A 26,354-nucleotide genomic window follows, 5' to 3' on the forward strand; every position below is an offset into this window, starting at 1 on the left:
AATTCCACCACTGCTTCATTAAAATAATTCTCTTAAAAGCCAAAGGTGAAACAGGATGTTCGGAACATGCAATTTATGCGGGGCATTTCAAATTTCATATCATCTTGCTTACCCTTTTTTATGTTTTTCCTTTTGTTTTTCCACTCTACCTCTTTCAAGGAGAATTTTAGTCAGCTGTTATGACTGAGAATCTCAATCGAAGGTACAAGGCAGACAATTGTAGGGCAGTGTAATGTACTGTTTTTTGCTTGGCAGACAAACCTCAAACACACTCACACACATGGACATCCAAACACATGTGCAAAAGAACTCACTGCTCAGCTCAAAGGAAGTTCAACAATCACAGTAAACTCTCATAATAATAAAACAAGATTTATTTAGAGAAATTTAAAATAATGGTCATAAAGCCATCATAGGTTCTTCTTGTGGTCCCTTATGCTGATGGCAGGTTGGTCCCTCACCAAGGGACTGACTTTCCTTCCCAGTCCAGCAGACATCCATTGTCTTTTTCAGTGAGACTATAGAGAACATTCAGGATCCCTTTTACGCTGTCGTGTGGAGTCAAGGGGGCCTGGAAAAAGACACACATTGTTTAGCACAGCTTGTAACAGTCCTGTTGTGTGCTTAGTCAAAACATTTACACAAACAGCCTTAGTATGTCTACAGCTTCTTGAATTCTAACATGGAAGATGGGAACTAGTAGGGTACCAGATATCTTAACTTAGTGGCGTAGTAGCTCTATTTGTTTCCTCCAGTTACCTCCCAAATCTCACATTTGTTCAGTAGTTACATGAAAAATCTCAGATGGAATTAACATTCTGAAGTGATGTATCAACGCTGGAAAAACATATATGGTCGAATAGCTCTTGAGGCTATATGTGAATAAACGCCAGAATTTTAACATCTTCCCCCACTGGAAAATATTCTTGTTTCATTGGTGAACTTCTGTGAATTAAAGGAAAGTAAAATAAACAGAATGAGCCACCAAAAGACCATCCTCAAACTTGCATGGTATACCCCAGCTCTGAGAGCCTTGAAGCGCCAGTTGAATCGGCTGGTCAAGCTTCGCTCATGGACAGGAACATCTTCTGGGTTTCCAACATATGAACAGCTTTAGAGCAGCATATATAACCATTTTTAGAAAGGAAAGAGCAGCATTTTGAGCTGAACAATGGCATGATATTACCGAAAGGACTACATTACACAATGGAAAAATGTTTGGGGTCTCATTCGAAATTTAGAACCAGCAGATCCAACACATTTAATAATACTGACGCAGTCACATGGATGGGCTACATAACTTAGTTATATTATCACCCGGAAGCTAAATCCAAGCCTTTACAGTTGTATTAAACCATACTGGAATTCTGAGTGAGAAAAGTTCACAGACTCTGTCTTTCTCCTCAGGTGCATTCAACTGGCAGATCGGTGGAGAAAAGATCTCATTGACAGATGCCTATTTGTACCTAGGGGAGTGGCAGGATCTAAAACTAAGTCATGACTGGCAACTTTTAGCCATCTGTGATTGGGCGGAGAACCTGCAATTTAATTGAATGAAACTGTATTAAACCATGCACAGTCCAAATGGCTTTTCCATTCTGGAACTTTCAGGCTTAAATGTGTTCCTGCAGTCCCCATGGTTCACCAAAGTACAGAATATCTTTTTTTTTTCCAATCTTTATTTTGGTTTAATTTTAAACATAAAAGATACACAGTAACAAGTAACACACCATAATAATTAAAAAAAAAATACGAATGAATTGTGACTTTCGAAGGTACTGCTTTAGACCATTTACATAAAAGAAAAGAAAAAAGTTCACAATTCAAATACAAAATTCTAAAAACAGAATAAAAGAAATCGATCATCTATTTGACATTTATAAAATATCATAAATAGATTGAAAAATGCTAGGCATAGTTAAGTTTATAAAAGGCATTTGAGGAGTACGTGAATCAAATAAAATTGCAAATAACCAAGGACTCCAGGTGACTGTCTATACATCTTTTAAGTGCAGCTTCCTGGTAGGAATCTAATCAAAAAAGTGCAAATGTTTTACTTGCAAAAAATATAACTAACAGGATATTCCTCATAGTCTATCATTGATTTATAAAGTGCAAGGCTAATTGACAACATAATTCCAAATACACATGTAAAGGTCACTAAAATGTCAAGCCTACCTTTACTCTCATTATACCCACATCAAACAAGTATCTACTGACACTGAAAACTATTTTTGAGAAGTGTCAGTTTTCAGTATTCTTTCTGCCTCAAGAAAGGACCTAATGCCCATATTTCGGCAAGTGGGTTTGATCCATTTCTTCCTAGGTTTAGCATAAGCACGGCAAAAGAATAATATCTGTAGGTCATTTTCTCGAGTATCAGATTGGCATAATACACAGCACTCACTATTGTTCTCCCCTTGTTTACGGACCCATCTCAATGTGTTCGAGTTGGTTTGCAGAACACCATATCGAAATTACATGTATAGTGATTTTGCAAACTGTGGCTGCACTTCATCCAGAAATGGCTCAAAATTCGAAGTTGGCTTCATAAGAAACGGAGTTGTTAGTGTACCAATAATAGAATTATGGGACACATTATTTTGGATGTACGCCCAAAAGGTAGATTTTAATGCTTTCTTAGAAGCTAGTGTCTGTTGAGCGGGTTCTTCCAAAAAGTGCTTCAGCCCTAGTTTACAAAACCGACAGAAAACATGCTTGAGCCACTGAAGACTCGTACTTTGATCAAACCTTAGAATTTCTTCTAGGCCATCTTTATAGTGGGCAAGTTCTGTTGTAGACCACAGTCGCACCCAAAACAATAATGGTCTCAGTATGGCTTGATGATCTATACGTTTAATATTTAGGTCCATAACAATAGGGATTAAAGGTGTGCGCACTGGGTGCCATAATGGCTACCTGAAAGGAATATGCTACTTACCAGTATGCATCTGTTCTTGGCATGTAGAGCTGCAGAGTTGTACACTTAGCATAGGTCGCCATCTGGTGTTGGGCCCGGATGTTTGCAGTTTGTTTTTCTTCTTGGACCGTCTTTGGAAGTCACGAGTTTGGTGACTCCTCCTTCGGTCCGTACTGCGCATGGGCTTCGGCTCCATCCTCAGATTGTTTTTCGCCAACAGGGAAATGATGGAGCGTAGTAATAACAGTGAGAAACCCATGTGTGTTGTATCTAAATAAGATGGACTGGAACGGATACAGGTAGCCGGGGAGGCGGGTGGGCGTGTACAACTCTGCAGCTCTACATGCCAAGAACAGATGCATACTGGTAAGTAGCATATTCCGTTCGAGGCATATGAGCTGCAGATTGTACACTTAGCATAGATTATATAGCAGTACCCAACCTTAGCGGCGACCACCGGTATCCGTTGCAGCTGTTTGAAAGAGTGTTTTTAGTACAGCCTGGCCCACCCTAGCTTGCTGCTGGGAATGCACATCTACACAGTAGTGTTTTGTGAATGTGTGCGGTGTAGACCATGTGGCTGCCTTGCATATGTCATCTAAGGGTATATTCCCTAGAAAAGCCATAGAAGCCCCTAACTTTCTTGTAGAGTGGGCTTTAGGGGGAACAGATAATGTTCTCTTTGCCTTCTGATAGCAAATTTGTATGCATTTTACAATCCACCTAGCTATCCCTGATTTTGAGATGGGGTTGCCTTTATGTGGTGGAGAAAAGGAAACGAACAACTGTTTGGTCTTCCTGAAGGGTTGCGTTCTTTGTATGTAATATAGCAACGCTCTTTTCACATCTAGTGTGTGTAAGGCCCTTTCCGCAACAGATTGGGGTTGCGAAAAGAAGACAGGTAATTCCACTGATTGATTGAGGTGGAAGGGGGTAATGACTTTGGGCAGGAACTTCGGATTAGTTCGAAGTATGACCTTGCTGTGATGCATTTGTATGTAAGGTTCCTGTATGGTGAACGCTTGTATTTCACCAACCCTTCTAAGGGAAGTGATAGCTACAAGGAAAGCTGTTTTCCAGGTGAGAAATTGTAGCTCACATTTGTGCATTGGTTCGAAGGGCGGACCCATTAGTCGTGTAAGGACCAAATTTAGATTCCATACAGGGGAGGGTGGTGCCCTGGGAGGAATTACTCGTTTGAGGCCTTCCATGAAGGCTTTAATAGCGGGCACTCTGAAGAGTGACAAATGCTGTCTGTTTTGTAGATAGGCAGCGATCGCTGCTAGGTGTAGGCGTATGGATGAATACGCCAGGTTACACCTGTGAAGATGGAGCAGATAGCATATGATGTGTTGTATGGATGCATCTAGAGGGTTGATTGTATTGTTACGGCAGTACATTACAAATCTTTTCCACTTTGCGGCATAGCATGCTCTAGTGGTAGGACGTCTGGCTTCCATGATGATGTTCATGCAATCAGGGGGAAGGTTAAGGTACCCGAATTCTAAGATTTCAGGAGCCAGATCGCCAGGTTGAGCTGAGCTGGGTCCGGGTGCCTGATTTCTCCATGGTTCTGGGTTAGGAGGCATGGGGAAAGGTGCAGTTTTTGATGTGGTACCACTGATAGTTGTAGTAGCGTGGTGTACCACGGCTGTCTGGCCCACGTCGGAGCTACCAGAATGAGTGTGAGGGAGTGCTGTTGTAGTTTCCTGACCACTAATGGAATTAGTGGGAGAGGTGGAAAGGCGTATGCAAATCTGCCTGACCAGTTCATCCATATCGCATTGCCCTTGGACAATGGGTGTGGGTATCTGGCGGCGAAGCTTGGGCATTTTTTGTTTTCGTGGGTGGCGAAGAGGTCTATTTGAGGATGCCCCCACTGTCGGAAGAATGGGTGAAGAACTTGTGGATGCAGTTCCCATTCGTGTAGTTGTTGAGTCTGTCTGCTGAGCAGATCTGCTATGGTGTTTTGTACGCCTGGAACATGTTGTGCCAGGAGAAAAATGTTTTGGGGAATTGCCCATCTCCATATGCTCTGGGCTAAGCGGGAGAGCTGGGGAGAGTGTGTCCTCCCCTGTTTCTGTATATAATACATCGCAGTCATGTTGTCTGTGCGAATGAGGACTGCTTTGCCTGAAATCTGCTTTTGGAAAGATTTTAGGGCTAGAAAGATCGCCAAAAGCTCCAGATGGTTGATGTGGAGCGTTTTTTGCTGTGGCGTCCATAGACCTTGCATTGTGAGGTGTAAGAGGTGCGCTCCCCAGCCGGAGAGCGATGCGTCCGCTGTTAGAGTCACTTGGGGAACCGGGTCCAGGAACGGCCGTCCCTTGGAAAGGTTTGTGGTGTTCCACCACTGCAGAGAGTGATGTGTGCGGCCGTCCACCAACACCAGATCCGTCAGCTGACCCTGGGCCTGGTTCCACTGTTGTGCTAGGCACTCCTGAAGTGGACGCATGTGGAGTCTTGCATGGGGCACTATGAAGATGCAAGACGCCATCATCCCTATGAGCTTCATAAACACTCTTGCTGGTAGAGAGTGTTGAGGAAGGAATATTTTGCGTAAGGCTAGAATGCTTGTGATTCTGGCTGAGTTTGGATAGGCAATACCTTTTGAGGTGTCTATGGTGGCCCCGAGATATTGCTTTGTGTGAGATGGTATGAGGTGGGACTTTTGGTAGTTCACCGTGAAGCCTAGCTGATGAAGCAGTTGGATGGTGCTGTTTGTATGTTGCACGCATTGGTGGTAGGACGCGGCTTTTATGAGCCAGTCGTCTAAGTAAGGGAAGACGTGAACATGTTGACGTCTGAGGTGTGCTGCTACTACTGCTAGGCATTTGGTAAACACCCGTGGTGCAGTGGTGACCCCGAAGGGGAGAACCTTGAATTGGTAATGTTGCCCGTCCACCACGAACCTGAGGTATTTTCTGTGAGAGGGGTGTATTGGAATGTGAAAGTACGCGTCTTTCAGATCCAGTGTTGTGAGAAAGTCTCCCTGGCAGAGGAGTGGGAGGACTTGTTGTAAGGTGACCATGTGAAAGTGGTCTGAATGTATGTAGGCATTTAGAGGCCGGAGATCCAGAATGGGTCTGAGGGTCTCGTCTTTCTTTGGGATTAAGAAATATAGGGAGTAGACCCCTAGATTTCGTTGATTGTCGGGTACCTGCTCTATGGCGTGTTTCTGGAGGAGCGAGAGTACCTCTTGTTTGAGCAGTGTGGAATGCTCTTGGGACATTGGACGGTGCCTTGGTGGGATATTGGGTGGGGTAGATGTTAGCTCGAGGCAGTACCCTGACCGAATGATTTGGGTCACCCATTTGTCCGATGTTATGGACTCCCATACGTGGATAAAATCTTGTAGTCTGCCCCCGACCGGAGTGGAATGGTCTGGGGGGAGCGAAGGGGAGTCATTGTGCGGGTGGGGTGGCAGAACGGGTATTGTTGGTTTTGCCCCTGCCCTTATTGTTGTTGCCTCTGTAACCACCTCTTTGGTTGCCCTTTGAAAAGGTATTTTGAGGAGGGGATTTGTAGGAGGTAGAGGCATTATCGGTGGAGGAGCCTCTACCTGTGCCACGAAAGGACGAGCGTCGAAAGGAACGCTTAGAGGCTTGGGTCTGGAGCGCTCCCATAGACTTCGCTGTGTCTGTATCTTTCTTCATTTTTTCGAGCGCTTCGTCTACCTTTGGGCCAAAGAGTGTTTGCTGGTCAAAGGTGTGATTAAGTATTGATGTCTGGACCTCAGGCTTGAACCCTGATATCCTGAGCCAGGCATGGCGTCGAAGCAGGACACTGGTGTTTATGGCTCTAGAAGCAGTGTCTGCTGCATCGAGGGCACACTTAATGGAGGTGTTTGTGATTAGTTTGCCCTCCTGTATCAGGTCATGAGCTTGGCGTTTGTATTTCTCTGGAAGGTGCTGCATAAGAGCCTCTAATTCATCATAGTGTGCTCTATCATATCGCGCAAGCAGTGCTTGTGTATTTGCAATGCGCCACATGTTTGCAGCCTGGTAGGCGGTGCGTTTACCAGACGCGTCCAGAAGTTTAGATTCCTTGTCTGGTGGTGGGGCATCTCCTGAAGATTGGGAGTTAGCCCTCTTTCTAGCTGTGGAGACAACTAGGGAATCTAGAGGAGCAGGGCCCTTGATGTATGCAGGGTCTGTGGGTGCCGCCTTGTACTTCTTCTCTATTCTAGGGTTTAGTACTCTGGCTCTGACAGGGTCTTTGAATACCTCTGTAGCGTGCTTGGTGACACCCTTAAGCATGGGTAAAATAGCAGTGGAACGATCTTGTAAATCAAATGTATCCAGTAGGAAGTCTTCTTCCACTGGTTCCGTGTGCATGTCCACCCCATGGTAGTGTGCTGCTCTCTGCACTAAATGGTGAAACCCTAAAGAGTCCTCTGGAGGAGACGGCCTTGATGGGTATAGGTCGTCTTGAGGTACATTGGGTACATCAGGGTTATTATAATCCTCCCATGGATCTGGGGTCCCTGGTGGAGTGGGATCCATTGGGGCGTCCCCTGGGTCATTGTCCGGGTCCCCGTCATCCGGGTCTGGGGATGGGGCCGGATCGTAGTGAGGTAAAGGTGGAGGGGGTGGTGGTGGGAGGGGGGGTGGCAGTGGGGAGGGTACTCTAAGGGGAGAAGTAGCTGAGTCCCTCTTTTTGGGTGGAGGAGGAGGAGCCGGAGCCTCAAGGCGACGCTTCTTAGTAATCACAGTCAAAAGGCCAGTCTTTGGATCTCTGGACAAAGTCTTTTGTAAAGGGTCTGGTGTAAACAGAGCCAATGGCGCCGAGTCGTCTGTCGGCACCGGCGATTTCGGAACCGGAGGTTTCGATGTTCTGTGTACGCCCTGCTTTTTGGAGGTCTCCGTGTGTTTCGGCGTCGAATGCTGTTTCGGCGCCGGAGCGTCGGTGCCGACCGATTTCTGTTTGTGTTTGGTCGGCGCCGAGTGTCCAGGCTTCGGCACCGGTGGTTTCGGAGTCGAGCTGGATTTTGCAGGCTTTGGTGCCGAGTGGTGTTTATCCGCACCGGGCGTCGGCTGGCTCGATCCCGAGCTGCCGTGAGACTTTGAGTGCTTCGACACCGGGCCCGAAGGTGGGGTGATCGAGGCTTTGGTTTTGGTTTTGCCCAGGCCGGCAGGCGAGGGAGTAACCGGAGTCTCTTTGGTTTTCGGTGCGGGGCTGGGAGGGGGCATTGTACTCACGGCCCGCTGTCCTGGTGTTACGTCCTCCAGGTCGGAGTCGTCGGCCTCGGAAGCGCTGACGATGTCTTCTCCCAGTTCGGTGTGTGTCTGCCCCGAAGCTTCGGCGTCGTCTCCGAAGATGTCCGGTGGAACTGTCGAGGATGAGTGCGCCATGGTGCGTCGAGCCTTTCGATCCCGGATCGTTTTTTTCGATCGAAAAGACTTGCAGGCGGGGCAGTCTCGAGCCTCGTGTTCCGGAGAGAGGCAAAGGTTACACACCTGATGGAGGTCGGTGTGGGGAAATTTAGACCCACATTTTGGGCACTTTTTAAACGGAGTCCTTTCCATCGGCCGGGACCGGAGTCGCGGAGGGCCCGAAGGCCGGTGTCGATGTACGGGATGGAAAAAGTGCCGCTTCGAGAGATGAAGATGATGAAGGAACTCGAAGAATCGAGGATTTTCCGTCGAGGCTGGAACCGTAGAAGTTCGAAGCCGGAGTACGAAGGATCACATCCGAGCCCGATGGCGGAAAAAAACAATCTGAGGATGGAGCCGAAGCCCATGCGCAGTACGGACCGAAGGAGGAGTCACCAAACTCGTGACTTCCAAAGACGGTCCAAGAAGAAAAACAAACTGCAAACATCCGGGCCCAACACCAGATGGCGACCTATGCTAAGTGTACAATCTGCAGCTCATATGCCTCGAACATGTTATTTTCACCTACCGTGAAGGTACTCTTACACAAGGGCCCCCATAGTTCCGCCCCATAAAGGGATGCTGACTGTGCCCTGTACTTGTATACCTCAAGGGCAGGGGATACTGCCTTAGAAGTACTACCCTCGTGTTTCTTTACTATCGGTAGGGAATTTTGGAGCAAGACAGTCTTGCTTTTCTCCAATTGCGGTTTCCAGGTCATTTTGGTATCTAAGGTTATGCCTAAATAATTAAAATTTTGCACATATTCTAGCTTCTGGTTTTTAACCCTTAAATTCTTTTTAAAAGATTTATGTGGGTTAACTGCCATGTATTTTGTTTTGCTAGAATTTATTTCTAGGCCCTTAGTATCACAGTATGCGTTGAAAGAGGCTTTTGGACATTGTAAACCTTTTGGGGTTAAAATAGTGTCATCTGCGAATAAAAGGGCTGGTACTGGCGCCCCCACAGAACATCACTACATTCGTAACAGGATTTTTTTTTTCAATGGTCAATCGTTCTATCTTCGGACTACCTAAGTGTCCACCTACTTGTCAATTAAAACCCACATTTTGCTTGATAGATCTTGCCACACTAGTCAATTTGCATTTCCAACATTACTGCCTAGGGCTGAAAAACTCGATGGCATGGTCCTTAAAAAATCTTGTATGAAGAGAACTAAGCGAATATCCAACCATCCATATTGACATTAGTAATTTGTATAGCATACTTAATTCGAGAGGGTTGGTTGATGCTTGGTAAAGCAATTTGCAGTACAATCCCTTCAAACTCTAGGGTTGGAAAATCTCAATATAAGGGCCCCTTCTGACTAAAACAATTGAGGAACTAAAAAAATCTTCCAGAGGACTAACTCCTATCATTAATCTACACGTCACCCATTTATCAGCCATATATGAGAATGAACCCACATAATCAAGTAAGATCAAAGATTTCTTCTAGTTCCATTTGCAGCTGTCAATATGGACTGAGTATGATCACCAATAAGATCTGCAACTGTTGCAGAGGTTGTAGCTATCATCAAGAATCGCGGGCTCACGTTATCTGTATATGCCTGCTGTTTATGAACCTAAGTAGAATTTTTTTTTAGTTCATGCTTTATTGGACTGTTTACTCATACAGTTGAAAAAACAATAATGTCATCCCTACATGGCACTGATTACAAACTCATCTGCTGCTCGGTTAAGTATCTGCAAAAACCACAAGGTGGTGAATGGCATGATTGAATTAATCTCAGCCACTGACAATCGCTTGGGCTGCATACCAATCCATCTTTTGTTTGCCCACAATGCCACCTCAGTTTGGACCCAGCCATATGCAATTCAATTCAATTCCAAACAACTTTATTCGGTTTTAGCATTTAAAACCATAAAAGTTACCAATACATAAAAATCCATTACAATTTGCAGAATTCATCACATAAAAATCATGATACAAGTGAAAATCTATAAAATGCAGAGTTAAATACACAATCCATTCAGCCCTTTAGTCTAAACAAGACCTAGCCTTTACAGCGGATTTCAGGAAACTGAGGACAAAAGAAATACATTCATTCAGCCATATGCAGATCAGTCTTGATCCTGCTCCAATGGCAACAGTCCAGCCCAAACTGCCAGGCCAGGTCCTCCCTAAACTGGAACACGAGCAACCTAGGATGGGTTTCGCCCTAGTTAGGGTTTTTTAGCCAGGTATAGCTAGGTTCTATTGGCACAGTGATCCTGGGACCATTGTCTGGGCATACCCGGCACACTTAGGACGGCAAATGCAAAAACAACAAGGTGAATGATGGAACGCTTGAATTAATTTCAGCCACTGACAACTGCTCGGGCCGCATCCCAATCCATCTTTTGTTGCCCACCATGCCACCTCAGTTTGGACCCAGCCAGAAACAACCAGTCTTGACCCTGCTCCTCAAAGCAACAGTTCAGCCCGATCCGAAAGGCCAGGTCCTCCCTGAACTGGAACACAAGGAATCTGGGACTTGTTTTTCCCAATACCATCCTTAAGGTTCCCATGAATATTGGTCTTCCTTTCCTCCAGGAAATCATGATCCCTACATAACATTTCGAACACAAAGGTTTCCCACTCCAACATGGCCATCAACTTCAGAAAATACGTTACTAGACACCAACTTCTTGCATATATACTGTAATCTTCAAATAACTGCTGAGGTTCATTCATTTGCCATGTTTCCTCAATCAGACCACTTTGCAGTCCACCATGCTACCTAAAGGCAAAATATTACTCACTATTGAGATACAGCATTGACCAATTCCAAGAACTTCACTTCATAGTTATTTTTGTGTCTACCTTGACAAGCTCCCAAGTGAACGACCACAGGCGTGGGTTTAAAAGCTATAATGTACCTGCCATTAAATCCATGGCTGAGAGCCTGTCAAGTGGGTTACTAATACTGTTGCAGTCGACCATATTGCACTCTATCACAGTAGACTCTCCTGATCTCCAATGACTGATTTTTTTCTCAACTGAAAACCCTACCGCTCTTGGTAATCAACATGTATAATAGGAGTGGGGGTCGCAAGCAATGATCCCAGGCTCTGCGGGTTTTGGACCAATTATTGGTAACTCAATCTGACACACACCACATCATTGTAGCTGGGAATTTAAATGTATCATTTGAACCCAACGGCATGCCACAAGATGTATCTAGCACAGGGGATTTAATTTGGGGGATCCCTGCTTTTTCAACCTCTCTAAAAGGAATCTCTCCAGAGCAGCCCTCCAGGTGGTTGATCTCACCCTGACGCATGGGTTACATGCATGCATGCAACTGGCGGACACCCTCGGTAAAAATGCCCGCTCCTACATTTAGAAGGAGGCTGTACTACAGCATCATAGATTTCATCTTATTGGATGTGAGACTGACTTGAATTGGGGGATATGTCGTGGTGGAGAGTGACGAATGTGACCATAACCCTCTGATACTTAAACTGACGCAGTCGATGATCATGTCCCCTCCTCATGATGTATGTGGCCAACAGAACTCCCTGATAGTCACAAACAATAGGAGGAAGGCTAAGTGGGAGATAGTGAATTCATCCCCTAAAACAGTTTATGGATCTACACCGAACACTTGTTATAAATATGGAAAATATGTCAGCAAATTCGGGAGAGAGCATAGCGATTTTAAGAGAGCACAAAATGGTATTCTTAAAACTAGGCAAACTTTTTACTAAGGTGGTCTCGGCGCCCTAAACCAACTGCCCCCAATGGGGTGGTCTAATAGATCATGCAAAAATGCAAAACTGCAGGGTTGGTTGCTGGATTCGATAAAAAAAGGGAGACATTTGTAAGATTAGGGAAAGCAGTGCTATGTATGGGGCTAAAGGAAGCTAAAGCAACCTGGGAAAAGTATATTTGGGCTGAACTTTTGGAAGCTGCGACCTCCAATATTCAGACGTGTTCTGATCCTTGGTTAGCCTTGGTAGTTGGAAATTGAGCATACCTGCTGAGTCCTTGATTGTGCCCTGCTCATTTTGGGAGTCTATATACAGACCACCTCCAAACAGAGAGAACCCTTGCTCCTATGGAGGCCACTTACTCTCTAAAATCTAATCTGCCCACAGTTGTCTTTTCGTTGGAGGAAACTGCGTGTGTCATGGCCTCCTTTAGGTCAGAGAAAGCACCAGGCCTCAACAAGATCCCGGAAGACTTATTCAAATCTGACACCACTGTCTGGGTACCCTACATAAACGTTGTCTTTAATGCAATCATGAGGGAGGAGGCTATTCCCATTTGCTGAGATGGTCCCAATTTTCTAAAAAGGAGGATCTCAGCATCCAATCTAATTATCTCCCAAATAGCCTTATAGCTAACTTACAAAAGGTTTTCAGTAAACAGATTCTCGAGCGTCTGTTGGATTGATGCGAGGAGAACCATGTTCTCTCAAACCTGCAAGAGGGCTACAGGCAGAAGATGAGTTCCGTTGACCAGGCCTTCCGATTATTCCTTGTTAAAAGGAGGACGATGGACCTGGGCAAGAATGAACTTTTTGTGGTCTTCAATGATCTCCTTGCCGCTTTTGACCTTTTGCCTAGGGGGAAATTGTGGGAGGTGCTTCTATAAATGGGCGTGCTATCTGCTGAATTGTGTTAATGATTCTCCCTCCATGGCAGAGAACAAAATCTTGGTGCTCCCATTTGCAGATTACACACTTATGTTGTCCAAAACCAAGAGGGGTCTGTAAAAACTGATCGATTCAACCAGTTCTACGCAGAGTAGGGTCTTGAAATTAACACCACCAAAGCTAAATACATGACCTACTCTAAGGGAGGTAAGGCAAGAGGGGTGATCAAAGTGGGGAATCAACCCCTGGAAAAAGTGAGAGAGTTCGACTACCTAGGTATCAGATTAGCTGAAACCGGGTCATGGGAACCACAGATCCTAAAAGGAACACTTTTAGTGAAGCACAGAGCGGGAGTTAGATGTAAATTTGCAAAGAAAGCCAACTGGATCCCCCTTTACCTGCCATAGAGAATTATAAATTCAAGCAAAGGGGAGCAGCACTTTATGAGGCGGAGCTATGGGCCACTGCAACATTAACTCCGAGTGTGGTAGAAAACAACTTTATTAGATCTTTCTGGTTTAGGGAGGGGAACCCCCGTTGGAACCCCTACGCCTGGACTTAGGCATCCATCAAATAGCAGCCTTAGCTGCATTAAGACCACTGTTATACTGGATACATATCTGGAGCACTAGTGAACTGTCCCACTACAGAGATGGACCCCAAGACATTCTAAGAATGAGCTCAGCGGAAACAATAAAATGGTTGGGCCCTATAAAAAGGGCCTGAACGGATCTGGGTTTGGAGAAATTTGGGGAGGAGGCATGTTCCATTCAGCCAAGAGATGCAAAACTAGTAAAAAAAAAAAAAACTGGTCTTCAAGTAAGTTGCCAGTCGTAGTGAACACGGAACAACCACAAGCACCCTGATAAGTACTCTCCTGCAACATAAATCCACAAAGCTGAGGATTTCTTAGACTACATAGGACCAGCTTGTGCTCCATCTGTGTTTCTGCAATTTAAATATGGGAGACTCCCAGACGCACCTTACACTGCCAATTGGGGTGGTGCGCACTCCAGGTCACATTTTTATTCCCACTGTAAAACCATTACGGAAACGGACGAACACTTGCTATTTTTCTGCCCTATGTATATCAAAGCCAGGAGCAGGGCCCTGTGTTGTTCCCTCAATATGGCAGAAAGAAGAGAGGCTTATAGAATCTGTAAGAGTGACACCTCAATGCTAGTAGTAGTAGTGGCGGTGTCTAAGCTCCTGCATACAGCATGGCCTGAGAGGCAAACTTTATTAGGTAGCAGGACAGATTGATCACCATAGGAGATTGGACTTGATGAAGTCATGATGAACTGTGAAAGAACTTCTGATAACATTTTGTTGTATACTTGTTTTTAGTTTTCTTATTTATTGCTGTTTTTATTTGTGCGGTTTGGGAAATTCTATTGTTTTTACTGTGATTGCCTTATGTATTATGTATAATTACATTTTATTTTGAACTATCAGTAAACAATATGATACGGCAGACTATTTGACCTATCTTACATCACTTGGCATTTCCATTTCACAATTATAAGATTCCTAGCAATCAATATTATATTATCTCTACAAATATAATTTAGGTAATTACATATCTACTTTCTTCTAGCCAATTGTCACCGTTACAATGAGTTACAATGAGTAGCCAAACCATGTCGTTCTAATTCCTAACCATATTTACTCGCAATCACCTCATTCTACGGTCTTCTATCCAACATTATTGCAACCTCTTGATGATCACTAAGAATTCCTTCATCCCAACAACTTTTGTACTGATTACCCGTTCTAATATTGTACCCACTTCAAAATGGCCAAAACTGGGGCCTCCAAACTCCATTTGTTAGGATTGGCGCCAATCAACATTCCCATGCAATTTCATGGAAACGCGTGTTCTCTACCACTTAAATAGCCACTGAGGTCTCCTGGAATCGGTGGAGTACTTAGGACATTGCATTTCAAAGGAAGGTTTCAAACCCAAACACTGCCTAGTGGAAGCTGTAAGAGACGCACCTACAAACAAAGACGAGCTAAGGTCATTCTTAGGGTTGGCCGAGTATATGGCAAAGTATGTAGACCACTTCTCGGATCTAACGGCCAACCTGAGGGACCTCACAAAAAATAACACGCAATTTAGGTGGGCAGAGGAACATGAAACATCATTTTCAAGCGTGAAAGAAGGCATTCTGTCTGCTCCATTTTTGTGTAACTTCGAGCACAACCGCAAGACTTTCCTCACAACGGATGCTAGTGGGAAAGGGTTAGGTGCAACGCTTTCGCAAATTATTGAGGGCAAGGAGAGAATTGTCGTTTTTGCGTCAAGGTCACTTACCAAAGCGGAAAAGAACTATTCTGTGGTGGAGAGAGAAGCGTTGGCTTGTTTTTGGGGTGTGAAACATTTCAGATTCTTTCTGTGGGGCATCCAATTTTGCTTGCGTACTGATCATAAACCCTTGATTTTCATGTTTAATCCTAAGAATAATTCATGTAACACTCCCCGCATAGCAAAGTGGTTGCTAGGCTTGGAAGGTTTCTGCTTCACACTCAAATATGTACCGGGGGTTCAAAATGTGGCAGCTGACTTCTTGTCTAGAAGTCCCATTGACAAAGAGGAACAATTTGAAACTCCTGAATACCCAGTTTTCCAGCTCAATTTAGACACCATCACCGCGCAAGAGTGGCTAGAATGCATGAACTCTGATACCAACATGACACAGATCATTAATTACACAATACAGGGTTGGCCCGAGTCTTCAGATCAGATTAGTGCAGAGTTAAAAGCGTTCTGGGAGATACGGTTGGAGCTTAGTGTGGATCAAGGCATCCTGTTCAGAAATGACAAGATAGTTCCACCAGAACCCATGAGGGGTAAGATAATCGATCTTGTACATGAGGGCCACTTGGGCAGAAGCTTGACGAAGGCAAGGTTACGAGAGAGGTATTGGTTCCCCAGGATGGACTCCTTAGTAGAGGCAAAGGTGAGGAGTTGTATCACATGCTCCAACAGTGACAAATCTAGGGTAACCAGGAAGCCACCTTTGTCACCCATAGCTGTACCGGATAAACCGTGGGAGAAAGTCTCGTTAGACATCATTGGTCCTCTCAACTCCAAGGGGGGCGGGAAACAGTTTGCGCTGGTTGTAATTGACTTTCACTCCCACTGGACTGTGGTCAGAATGGTCCACCAGATAACGACAGCGGTAGGAATCTTTGGCCTGAAGTACGGAAAATGCATCTACCACTCCTGAAATCCTGGATTCTGCCTCTGTTAGTCGCTCAACCGCTCCCTGGAGGACCTGGTGCAGCAGCGACACCTCTGAGCCAACTGCGCCAATTTGGGTCTCTAGTGCTTTTCTTGTTTGGGTGATCGCTGGTAATAATGCGGCATTGTCTGGCCGGGTATTAGGGCTTCCCTCTGTGTCTGCCGCCTTGGCCCCAGCCCCTATGTATCGGTCCATGGTATTCGGCTTGGCGGCACCACCTGCCATTTTGTCTTTGGCCATGGTGGCGCTGTGTGGCTGTTAGGTTCTCCCGTGTATTGGGCTTATGATAACAAGCTCTGCTTTGATGCAATGCAGCGGGATCTTTCGTTCCCTTATGGAGGTCGCTGTGGTGGTAGGCCGTGGATGGCCCTCACACACCACAAGCCGTACCTGAACCTAGTCCGGTCGCTTCTGTGAGCGTGAGATGACACCCCCCACCCCTATTGGGCGCCTTAGCCCTGCATTGTCTTCTCCCATGCTAACACTCGGTTGAGCAGGTGGCCATGCACGCACTGTCAGGTGGTCCTAGGGGAACTGATCAAACCTTCCCCATGCAGTTCTCTAGGTCGGTTCCTTGGTGTGAGGCAAGAGCAATTTCAGTGTGTTCCTCGATGTGACTCGCACTCTCAGGAACCATCCCTGGTCTACGCAACAATTTCCACTCCACAGTTGCGTGGCTGGCCCAATCCTGCACTGGGGGGCACCCTTTGCCGCAGTCCCGCAGCTCACTGCCCCAATTACAGGCAATCAGCGACTCTTGGCCAGCACCGCCCAGTGTGTGCATGCCCTGTGTCTCCACAGTCCGCGGTTGGGTCCGGGGTCCTCGGCAAGCAGGCCTCACTCACCACACGGCACCAGGCCCAGCCACAGTACGCCTTCTTCTATGGGTGGACATCCTAGCACGTCTAAGGCCCCATTGTATGCTACAATAGTTCTCTCTGTGGGGTCTATTTTGCCTTCGCTCTTTGACCACAGCTAGTCAAGGACCTAGAGTTACACCACCCGGCACCTCCGCCTCTCAGCACGCTTGTATCTCGGGGCCTTAACAAAGGCCGCCAATGCGCACGCTCAATGTTAACCGCTGTTCCGGGTTCCGAAACACCACTATCTTACTGAATTGAGCTCGGTGAGCCGCGTCTCCGCTTCGTCTGTACTTTCGGGGACTATTGGTAGATTTGTGGCAGTAACTGGCACAGTTTTAGCTGCATTAGAGATTGAGCTGGAGGAGGTGGTCTAAAGAGCATCCGCCATGTTGGACTCTTGGCCACGCCCCGTGAGGTGGTATTTACAAATCCAGAGATGCACTAATAATCCCTGATCCTAAACTCAATATCATGTGCCAGTGCGCCATTTGCCAGTTTCAGTAATGCATAGGTTTTCTTGATACCCATTTTTCAATCTACACATTTTACCATGTGACTTGGCCTGTGCTCTGTACACAATGAATAACCATTGTACGATGCAGCTCAGTTGTTGGCTCCGGGTACCTTGGGTTCTAGAAGAACCTACAAAGCATATATAACCCCACAACCAGAAGGGCATAGCAGAGGAAATGGTATATTGCTTTTGTAAATCGGCCATCGTAACAAAAAGTTATAGATGAAAACATTGTTGCAAATGGCAGTTTTTTCATACTCATTTTCAACCTTTATTTCAAAAGTTAATTTCTTTGGGACAATCTTGAGGGATTCACACATGTTCCCTTGATGAATTTGGATTTCTTTTCAAGTTTCCGAAATCTATAGCTCACACTGGTCTCTAGCACAAAGTGAAAGTAGGTTGAGAGCACAAAAAATAGAAATAATGGGCTAACTCTTTGAAAAATGCCAAAACTGTGGTGAAGATTTTTTTTCATGCATGTTCCTGAACGCTGGGAGGATTGTGACTTTAGCTCAGCAAACTGTTTGTTGATGCTGCTTTTAGAAAAAAATACACAGACTCTTTTATCCAGAGCACTTTTTTCCTATCTTTCCCCCAAAACTCAGGGGCATACTTATTAAAAAGTAAAGCAACGCAGGGCAGCAAGTCACTTTGCTGCACTGCGTTAAAGGGAAAGGGTAGGAATGCAGCGTATTTAACACAATACAGTGCATTCCAGCCTTTTCCCCAGCGCTGGAACACAATGGGTGGCCTAGTGCCAACACAGGCACCTTTGCACCATGATGCAAGGGTATCTGCATTGCATGCATGTTTGTTTTTGTGCAGGAAGGCATATTCATCAATCTATGTGTGCTGCAGAATGCAGCACACTTAGAAAGAGTAAGTAACAAGAAGAAATGAAGATATTTCTCCTTGTTATGACTCCCCTAGGAAGGCATATCTTTTTGGCTCATTCCCAGGTCTACCAGTAATAGTAAATCTGGAAATGCTTAAAAAATCATGGGAATTGCATGTGTTGGCCCACGCAATGCAAACGGAACGCCTTCCCAGGGTAGATTAACACAATGCAGAGATTTGTGCTACATTACGTTACTTCTGATTTATCAAGCCACTCAAGGTGATGCAAAGTGGCCTTACGTGGCTTGGCAAATCGCATTTGGGGGTTGTGTCACGCAGGCACCACGTTGCATGATGTAAAAGCGAAGCAACCCCTTTCATAAATATGGCCTTCAAAATGTAGCTTTATTGAGCCTATTTTCCTGGTCCCCTCCAGAGGAATCCACAAATAGTGGTGGGGAGTTAACTACACTCTGTGGGTGGAGTTTGTACAATTTTGCGAATCCGCACGCCGCTGGGAGAGCGGAGTTCAGCAAAAAACCTTTGATTCCACAGTGTGACGAGTTTGTCCCAGCCACCCACCCCTAGCCTTGCTCGTCTCTACATCAGCCATATTTCAGCAACATTACAAGGAAAAACAGGCATTATAGTGCCTTACTTGACCCCTTAAGAGTTCTTGCTGCAGTCATTCTGTTAGTAACCCGGGCTTGGATCAAAACAAAGGCTCCTGGCCTTACAGCCTTTGCAGCATCTTCCGCTTCCTCACTACACCACCGCCACTTTATGAGCAGATGTGCAGCGACAAAAACAACAGACTTTGCTGCTGCCAGAGTACAAGCATAGAGAGAGTGAAGTCCAGCTCACGACAGACTGCACCTCCAAACAAAGCTTCGCTCTTGCAAGGTCATTCTCCAAATGCAAGCCCTGGTGTGCGCTGCTACCAGACCTTCTCCTCTTCAAGGAAGCTTTTGGGGGATGAGTCTCTCTAACTCGCAGCTCTGCCATGTGGAGATACAGGAGAGATTGTGAGGATATGTTTAGCTTTTGTTATTATACATTTAGTACGCCGGAATGATAGCAGTTGAGGCTTTTGAAGTCTGCTATTGCCTGGCTTTATGTATAAAGCCGGAGTGCTGACTTTCTAAGTCAATCACGGATGACGTTGGGTACCATGCTGCTAGAAAATAAGTTGTGGATAGAACTCAGTGGTCCAAAGTAAGTGTGTGAGTGAACACTCTGTTGATTTGTATTGCACTGTGTATATTTAATGTACAGTTGAAAGTCTCTGTTTTGCTATCGGACAGGGAAGGCTATGGTGACTTGTGTTTAGTGCCCGACGCAGCACTAGGCGGTCTAAGGAATTCACGCAGGTGCCACAAAAGCTCCCCCCTCCCTCAGCAAGGCTGCCTGTGCCTGTGGCTGGATCGTGCTACAATCCTCGACAGTTCACCGCCTGGGAACCGGAGCTGCCCTTCCTGCCATCAATCTAGACTGGCAGGCACTGCAGTCATTGAGCTAGGATGACAGGGATCTAATTAGGGCGGAGCGGAACACAGCGGAATTGCTCTGAGTTTTTATGCAACTCTGCGGAATTCTGAGTAGGGAACTCCACCCCTCCACAAACCCAGGGTGCCTTTAGACTCCACAGGATGTTGGAAAAAGAGGACACAAATTTGCCGTGGATACCTTATGGGGAAAAAAGTTATGGAGCCTTAAGCGCAAACCATCCAAAAAAGGCTCAGCACCTGGGGGGGAAGGGCCAGCAATTAGGGGTTAACCACTTCAAAATTACATCACAGAATTAGAAAACATTTAATAATATTAAAAATCCTATGAGCATAGGTTTGATTTATTGGATTACAAATATAAAAAGAGCATGATTTGTGTGTAAATGTGATGTAATAAAAACATTCTTTTTAAATAATGATGTCATAAATATTATAATGGTGGACAAATAAATTAAACATGCTTCAAATCTTGAATTGCAGTCTGGCATAAAGGATAAAATGTAATCAAATCAAAGTTTTTATATAACTTTGCCAGATTAATCTGAAATTGGAGGTCCTGCAATCTCAGACTGAGCCTACATAAATTATGGTTCACAAGAAGCAGCAGATAAGGTTGCATCCTTTTAGATGGGAAGCTTTCAGAGATATACTGATAATGCTATATCTGTATAACGTAGTCAAGATCTGCTATAAGACTGGTATTTGCTGTCAACATTTTTATTAGAGAAAAATAGGATTTGTTCTGCCTAGGTATAAGACCTCGACGAGTAAACACCAGGTTACCATTATTTATTAATGTGTATCTGAGATTCATCCAACCATAATTCCCTCTTACAGCTGCCATATTGTAATTGCTGTGGCAATTTTATATTCCCATCTCAAGATAGCACTATACACTTTGAGGTGACAGGCAGCTAGGCCTAACTCAAAATGAATTAGTTGTCCTGGAAGTTTCCTCTTACGGGAAGTAATAATCTGGATATTTCACTCTCTACTCTATTTAGGTAAGTGTATTTTGAACAGAGAATACATTCACCACCTCAAGCGCTGCAGATGGAATCGTTAGTGCATACGCCTTGAGAGCGTGCTTTTAGACCAATTTGGAGCATAGCTGGACACAGATCAGTCTCTAATGTAAGTTGGTGCGGCGAAGAACACAAGGCATACTGAAACATAAGTAGAAGGACCCGGCATATGGGGAGCATGGGTCAAATTGTGGTCTAAAAGGAAAACAGGACAAACTGGGATCTAAGAAGGTCACAGAACAAACTAGGGTGAAAAGGGGCACACTGCATCATAATTAAAATGACATTCATGTACATTAGCATCATCTTAAATGCAGCAAAAGAGAATGGAATGCTTTAGAGGGAATATGTTCACAGCAGCAGAGGCATCTTTTACATGGAGTGTGGTGCAAAGGAACATTTGTGGGGGTACGGTCCATATTACAGAAGCTAGTATATGATGGGTTGGTGGAAACAGGTAATCCTAGGAAAAGTGTAGTCACCTGAGGGCGATTTACCAACAAGCACATTTTTGTCAGTGGTGCTGAAGATAGGGTTATTGTTTCCGGTTTATTTGTTTTTTAACTCTTGCTTTTCTATGGCCTTTTTATTGCGTTGACTTGTCGACAAATTGCTACTTCACAGCTCTGATTGCTCCTTTGCATACTGGAAGGTAAAGAGTTTGCGAGTACAGCGTGGACTCCTTCAACATAATTATGTCCGGTTCTTCCTGAGGGAGATTGGTCCACATAAGGCCCTGTCCATTAGAGAGGTGCAGATCCTGAATATTGTTTAAAAAATGGTATGGCTCCATAGGGCAGACAACCTGTGGTGATAATGGTGACTCTAACAATGGGTAGTAAACACTAGCTTTTGAAATATGGAACGCTGGTTGTAAGACCTTGGAAGGTTTTTGTGAGTTTAGTTTGGCAGACACCTTATCAGTAGACACGCCACTGGAATGCATGTTTGTACCTACCGCTGATCCACCCAGATCAGTCTGGACCCAGCCGGGATGGATGGCGGTGCACAGGATGCCATCTGATTTGTATCCCAACGACTGGCACTGTGTGAGCATGTTCAGAGCAGCCTGTAGGGAAATAGGAAACAATGATAAGACATGGTAAACCGGAACAAGGGTTAAATGAAGGGATGCATTCCTAAAACTTCACATTTCATCCACACACGTGACAAAGTCAATCCAAGATTAATCACAGAAACGTCCTTGTAGACACTAACAGCTGTCATTTCACTTAACAACATTACCTGAGATCTAGACATGTGTCATTGTTTGAGCATGCTCCAATACTAATATTACCTGCGTACCTGAAATATGGCAGCTTCCTGAAGACTACAGAACTGTTAAAAAAAAGTGCTTCTTTTTAAACTCCAGTCTCTTTAATCACAGATGCCACTATCACTCCAGATTACATTAGATCAAATCAAATCACAGTGTTAATAATCCTCTTCAGAAGTTTGAAAACCTTAATAACGAGATGTTTGACAAAAAGTTCTCCTTTGGTTGTGTGCATCCTCATTTCCTTAGCATTTTTGATTAGTGTCAGTGTTACCAACTTTGATGCAGACAAACACCAACGACCTTAAATTACATTTCTAAATGTCATTATGCTGTGTATTGCAGTGGCAGCTATGGTACAGAAAGAATCACAGAATAAAGCTTCAGAAAAGGATAACCGTGTTAGACCTGTCATCCTTAGGGTGGTCTTTCCTCAGGCATTTTGTCTTTTACCTCCTGTTTTTGCGGATTCTTTTTGTTGACCGTAGGACTCTGAGCACTTTACCACTACTAACCAGAGGTAAAGTGCATGTGCTTCTCCCCTAAACATGATGACATTGGCGTATACCTGATTGGCATATTTGTTGTGCTGTTAAGTCCTTTGTAAAGTGGTATACCATATACCCAGGGCCTGTGCTTGAAATGCTATTAGTGGACATGCTGCAATGATTGTACCATCCATGTAAGTAGCCTTTCGAACCTGTCACAGGTCAGTGGCTGCAGTGCCTGTGTGTGCAGTTTACTGTCACTTAGACTTGCCATTTAAAACCACTTGCCAAGCCTTAAACTCCCCTTTTATTAGATATAAGTCACCCCTAAGGTAGGCCCTAAGTAACCCAAAGGGCAGACTGCCATGTAAGTACAAGGGAGGACATGTATGTTTAAACTTTACATGTCCTGAAAGTGACAAACACCCAAATTTGTTTTTCTCTATTGCAAGGCCTACCCCTTACATGGGTCAGCATTGAGACTTCCTTAATACACTTTTAAGCTGTAATTCCTGATCAGAAAGAAGTAGTTTTTTCATTGTTCATATCTTTGGACTGGTAATGATAAATCCTCCTTACTGATGAACCTGAATTTAACATTTCTATTTTAGAAATCCCACTTTTAAAAAGTGGACAATTCTCTGCACTTACTGCTCTGTGTGCCTGACAGCCTGTCTCCAATACACGTCTGGGCTGGGTGACAGCTATACTATGTGCAATCCCTCCAGACAGCCACAAACACAGGAAGGCTAGGTGTAGCTGAGGAATATGTGATGTTACACCGCGAGCAAATACCACGCGGTAGGTAACAATGTGGTTGATACATCGTCCGCATTGTTACCACACATGACATTACAGCGCAAGTTGTTTCAACGACTTGCGCTAGATGGCGTGCTGGACTTAGGAATAGTATAAATGACTATTCCTACTCCAGTTAGCGCAACAATAGGGAAGGTGTTGGATTTAAAATCCAACACATTCCCTGGTGTTGCGCACCATCTAGCGCAAGTCGTTGAAACGACTTGCGATGTAATGCATTGTGTGGTAACAACGCGGACGATGTAACATCTGTGTTGTTATCTACCCACGTGGTATTACCAGCGCTGTAAACCCTGTCTCCCGTAGCTGAGCACCCATCGACATACATCTGCATTCTGATGGCCCTTCCTGGGCAGGTTCTCACACGTATAATTTAAATGATAGTGACAAGACACCACACAAAAGACTGATTACCCCCCCCCCCCCTCCACACACACACACACACGCACAGATAGCCTGGCAGACAAGACTAGGCTAAATGGGATCTGTGTGCACTTCGGAGAACTGCTTTGAAGTCACCCACCACGTCAAAGGCACTTTTGGGTATGAGTACTGAGTCTCTGATTCCTTCAAATCAGACACTTCTAGATCTTTAACTGAACCTCTGTCAGAAGGACTAATGTGCTTCTTAAAACTCAACTGGGCTGCTTTTCGGCTTGTTGCCTGCTTCTCTCTGACTGTGGTACAGGAAAGCTGGACTCTGCCTTCCCTCGGAAGTCTTAGGGACACCAAAGACTTCTTGTAACTTTGCTAATGGACTCTGCCGTCTGTGAGTCCTAAGCTTTCCTGACGTGCCCCTCCAGTTCTGGGCATCAGAAATGGGTTCTGAAGCCGTTTTGCTACAAAACCAACACATTGTCACCTTTGCGCCACTAGGAACCGGCGCATCGGCCTTCAATGCTGGTGCAGAGGCTGTTCGACAACAGCAGATCCACAGCCTGTGCTGTCCAATGACGAAGCTCTGTGATGCTTGACGGCTACTCATTGTCTGAATCTCAATGGAGCTAGATGACGACGTAGCAACCTGACTGTGTGGAAAAGATTGGCGCATCATGCCCTCAGCGTCAACACATTGCTCCATTCAAGGTTTTTTCTCAGAGGGATATGCGCGAGTCCTGTAGCTGGCCTACCCTCCATAGCGGTCGACCTGAACTTTGGATTTGTCCTGGTCTAGCCCAACCTCAAGTATCCTTTTAGCGCTATTGACATCTAAGCACTGTTTTTGCATGTAATCTTTAAAAATTCATATCTCAACTTCTACTGATTGGATGTTTGTTGTTTTGGTCTTGTTTTGCTCAGATAAGTATCCTCTATGTTCTAAATCTGTGTGGAGTCTTTTTGTGGTGTATTTATTGTGTTACTGTGTGTGTGTGTGAGAGAGAGAGAGAGTGTGTGCGTGTGCGTGCGTTGAACAAATACTTTACACATTTTCTCTTTAGATAAGCCTAACTGCTTTGTGCGAAGCTACCAAAGAGTGAGCACAGCTCATCTTTTAGTGTGTACTTCGCTCACTGTGACTAGAGTGGCGGGCGCATACCTCAGCCAACCAGGAATCCCATTTCTAACAAACGGTTTATTTTAAAGAAAATCTTTTAGTCAAGAACCTTTCCTCGTTTGACAAGAACTGCATGTTATAAAGCAACTTGGGAATTACGGAGTGGAAGGTTTGACAAGTCCATGCTGCTTGAAGAAGGGTACACTTGAAAAAAAGTGTTTTGTGTGCTATGTTTTACCTACACGTGGTCTGGGACCAGTTCTTAAGGAGTACAGTAGTGAGATTTTGACAGATGTACAGATTTTTTGTAGGGATGGTACATTTCATCCTGAGCCAGGGCTTTTCAGGGAATTCTGTAAACAAATTCAAAAGTGAAATACGAAACATAGAAACTGTGAGCAAAAACAACAATCACACCTCCCTCCTTATCACCAGTTCATTTGGATATACAATATAGAAAATATATTTTAAAACTCCCGTTTTGTCGTCTAGGTTATTTTTGGTTAGCACTATTTTTCCCCTGTTTTTAACATTGCCGGCCACGCTTACCTGCATGCTGTCATCCTTACTTGCACGGTAATTTGGAAAGCACCGCATTTTGCGGGTCCCTCGCCATTGTCTCGTTGGCGGCCATATTAGGTGAGGGGTGAGCCACATCGCGGTCTAGTCCTCATTTAGGAGGCTCGACCAGCATAAATAGCAGGCAAATCTTAGGGGAGCTCTCATTCAGCCTCGGCGCATTCCCTTACAGCGCTTTGTCATTGTGTAGCTCCTGCTTATTTTAAAACTCCCGTTTTGTCGTCTAGGTTATTTTTGGTTAGCACTATTTTTCCCCTGTTTTTAACATTGCTGGCCATGCTTACCTGCATGCTGTCATCCTTACTTGCACGGTAATTTGGAAAGCACCGCATTTCGCGGGTCCCTCGCCATTGTCTCGTTGGTGGCCATATTAGGTGAGGGGTGAGCCACATCGCGGTCTAGTCCTCATTTAGGAGGCTCGACCAACATAAATAGCAGCCATGCCTACGCGCAGCGTCATCGCGCAGCGGGATCGCCGGACTTCTGCCGGAGTTACGCCTGAGTTCAGCCCGTCTGCGCACGTCCACGCTGAGGACGTGCTGCAGGGCGGGCTGGACTCGGCTGGCACCCCCCCTCCACTCTATGAGGTGCCTAGGCAATACTCTATGTCGGAACTCATGGCTTTTAGACCATCAGTGCAGCGATGCTCTCACCGCTTTTCTCCTGGAGGTATCTTACATTCCCAGCGATGCATGACATGTAAGGTTTCCTTTCGCTGCCCCGCTCCCAGTACTATTAGATCCCATTCGCGCTCGGGATGCCTTTCTGTTTCGCTGCCTAAAACCGGTTTCCTAATTAATG

General features: G+C 45.1%; 1 protein-coding gene across 1 annotated transcript in view; it reads right to left on the reverse strand.

Moving 5' to 3' along the window:
- Positions 1-356: 356 nt before the first annotated feature.
- LOC146775746 (uncharacterized) overlaps positions 357-26,354 on the reverse strand; it is a 176,325-nt gene continuing 150,327 nt past the window's right edge. Inside the window, exons 5-6 of the mRNA XM_085639710.1 lie at positions 21,855-21,965; positions 357-571 (exon numbers count right to left, since the gene is read on the reverse strand). Coding sequence (XP_085495836.1) covers positions 458-571; positions 21,855-21,965 — 225 coding nt within the window. The 3' untranslated portion in view covers positions 357-457. The remainder of the gene's footprint in view (positions 572-21,854; positions 21,966-26,354) is intronic.

Source organism: Triturus cristatus, chromosome 12 (genome assembly GCF_964204655.1).
Source record: "Triturus cristatus chromosome 12, aTriCri1.1, whole genome shotgun sequence".
Classification (NCBI taxonomy): Eukaryota; Metazoa; Chordata; class Amphibia; order Caudata; family Salamandridae; genus Triturus; species Triturus cristatus.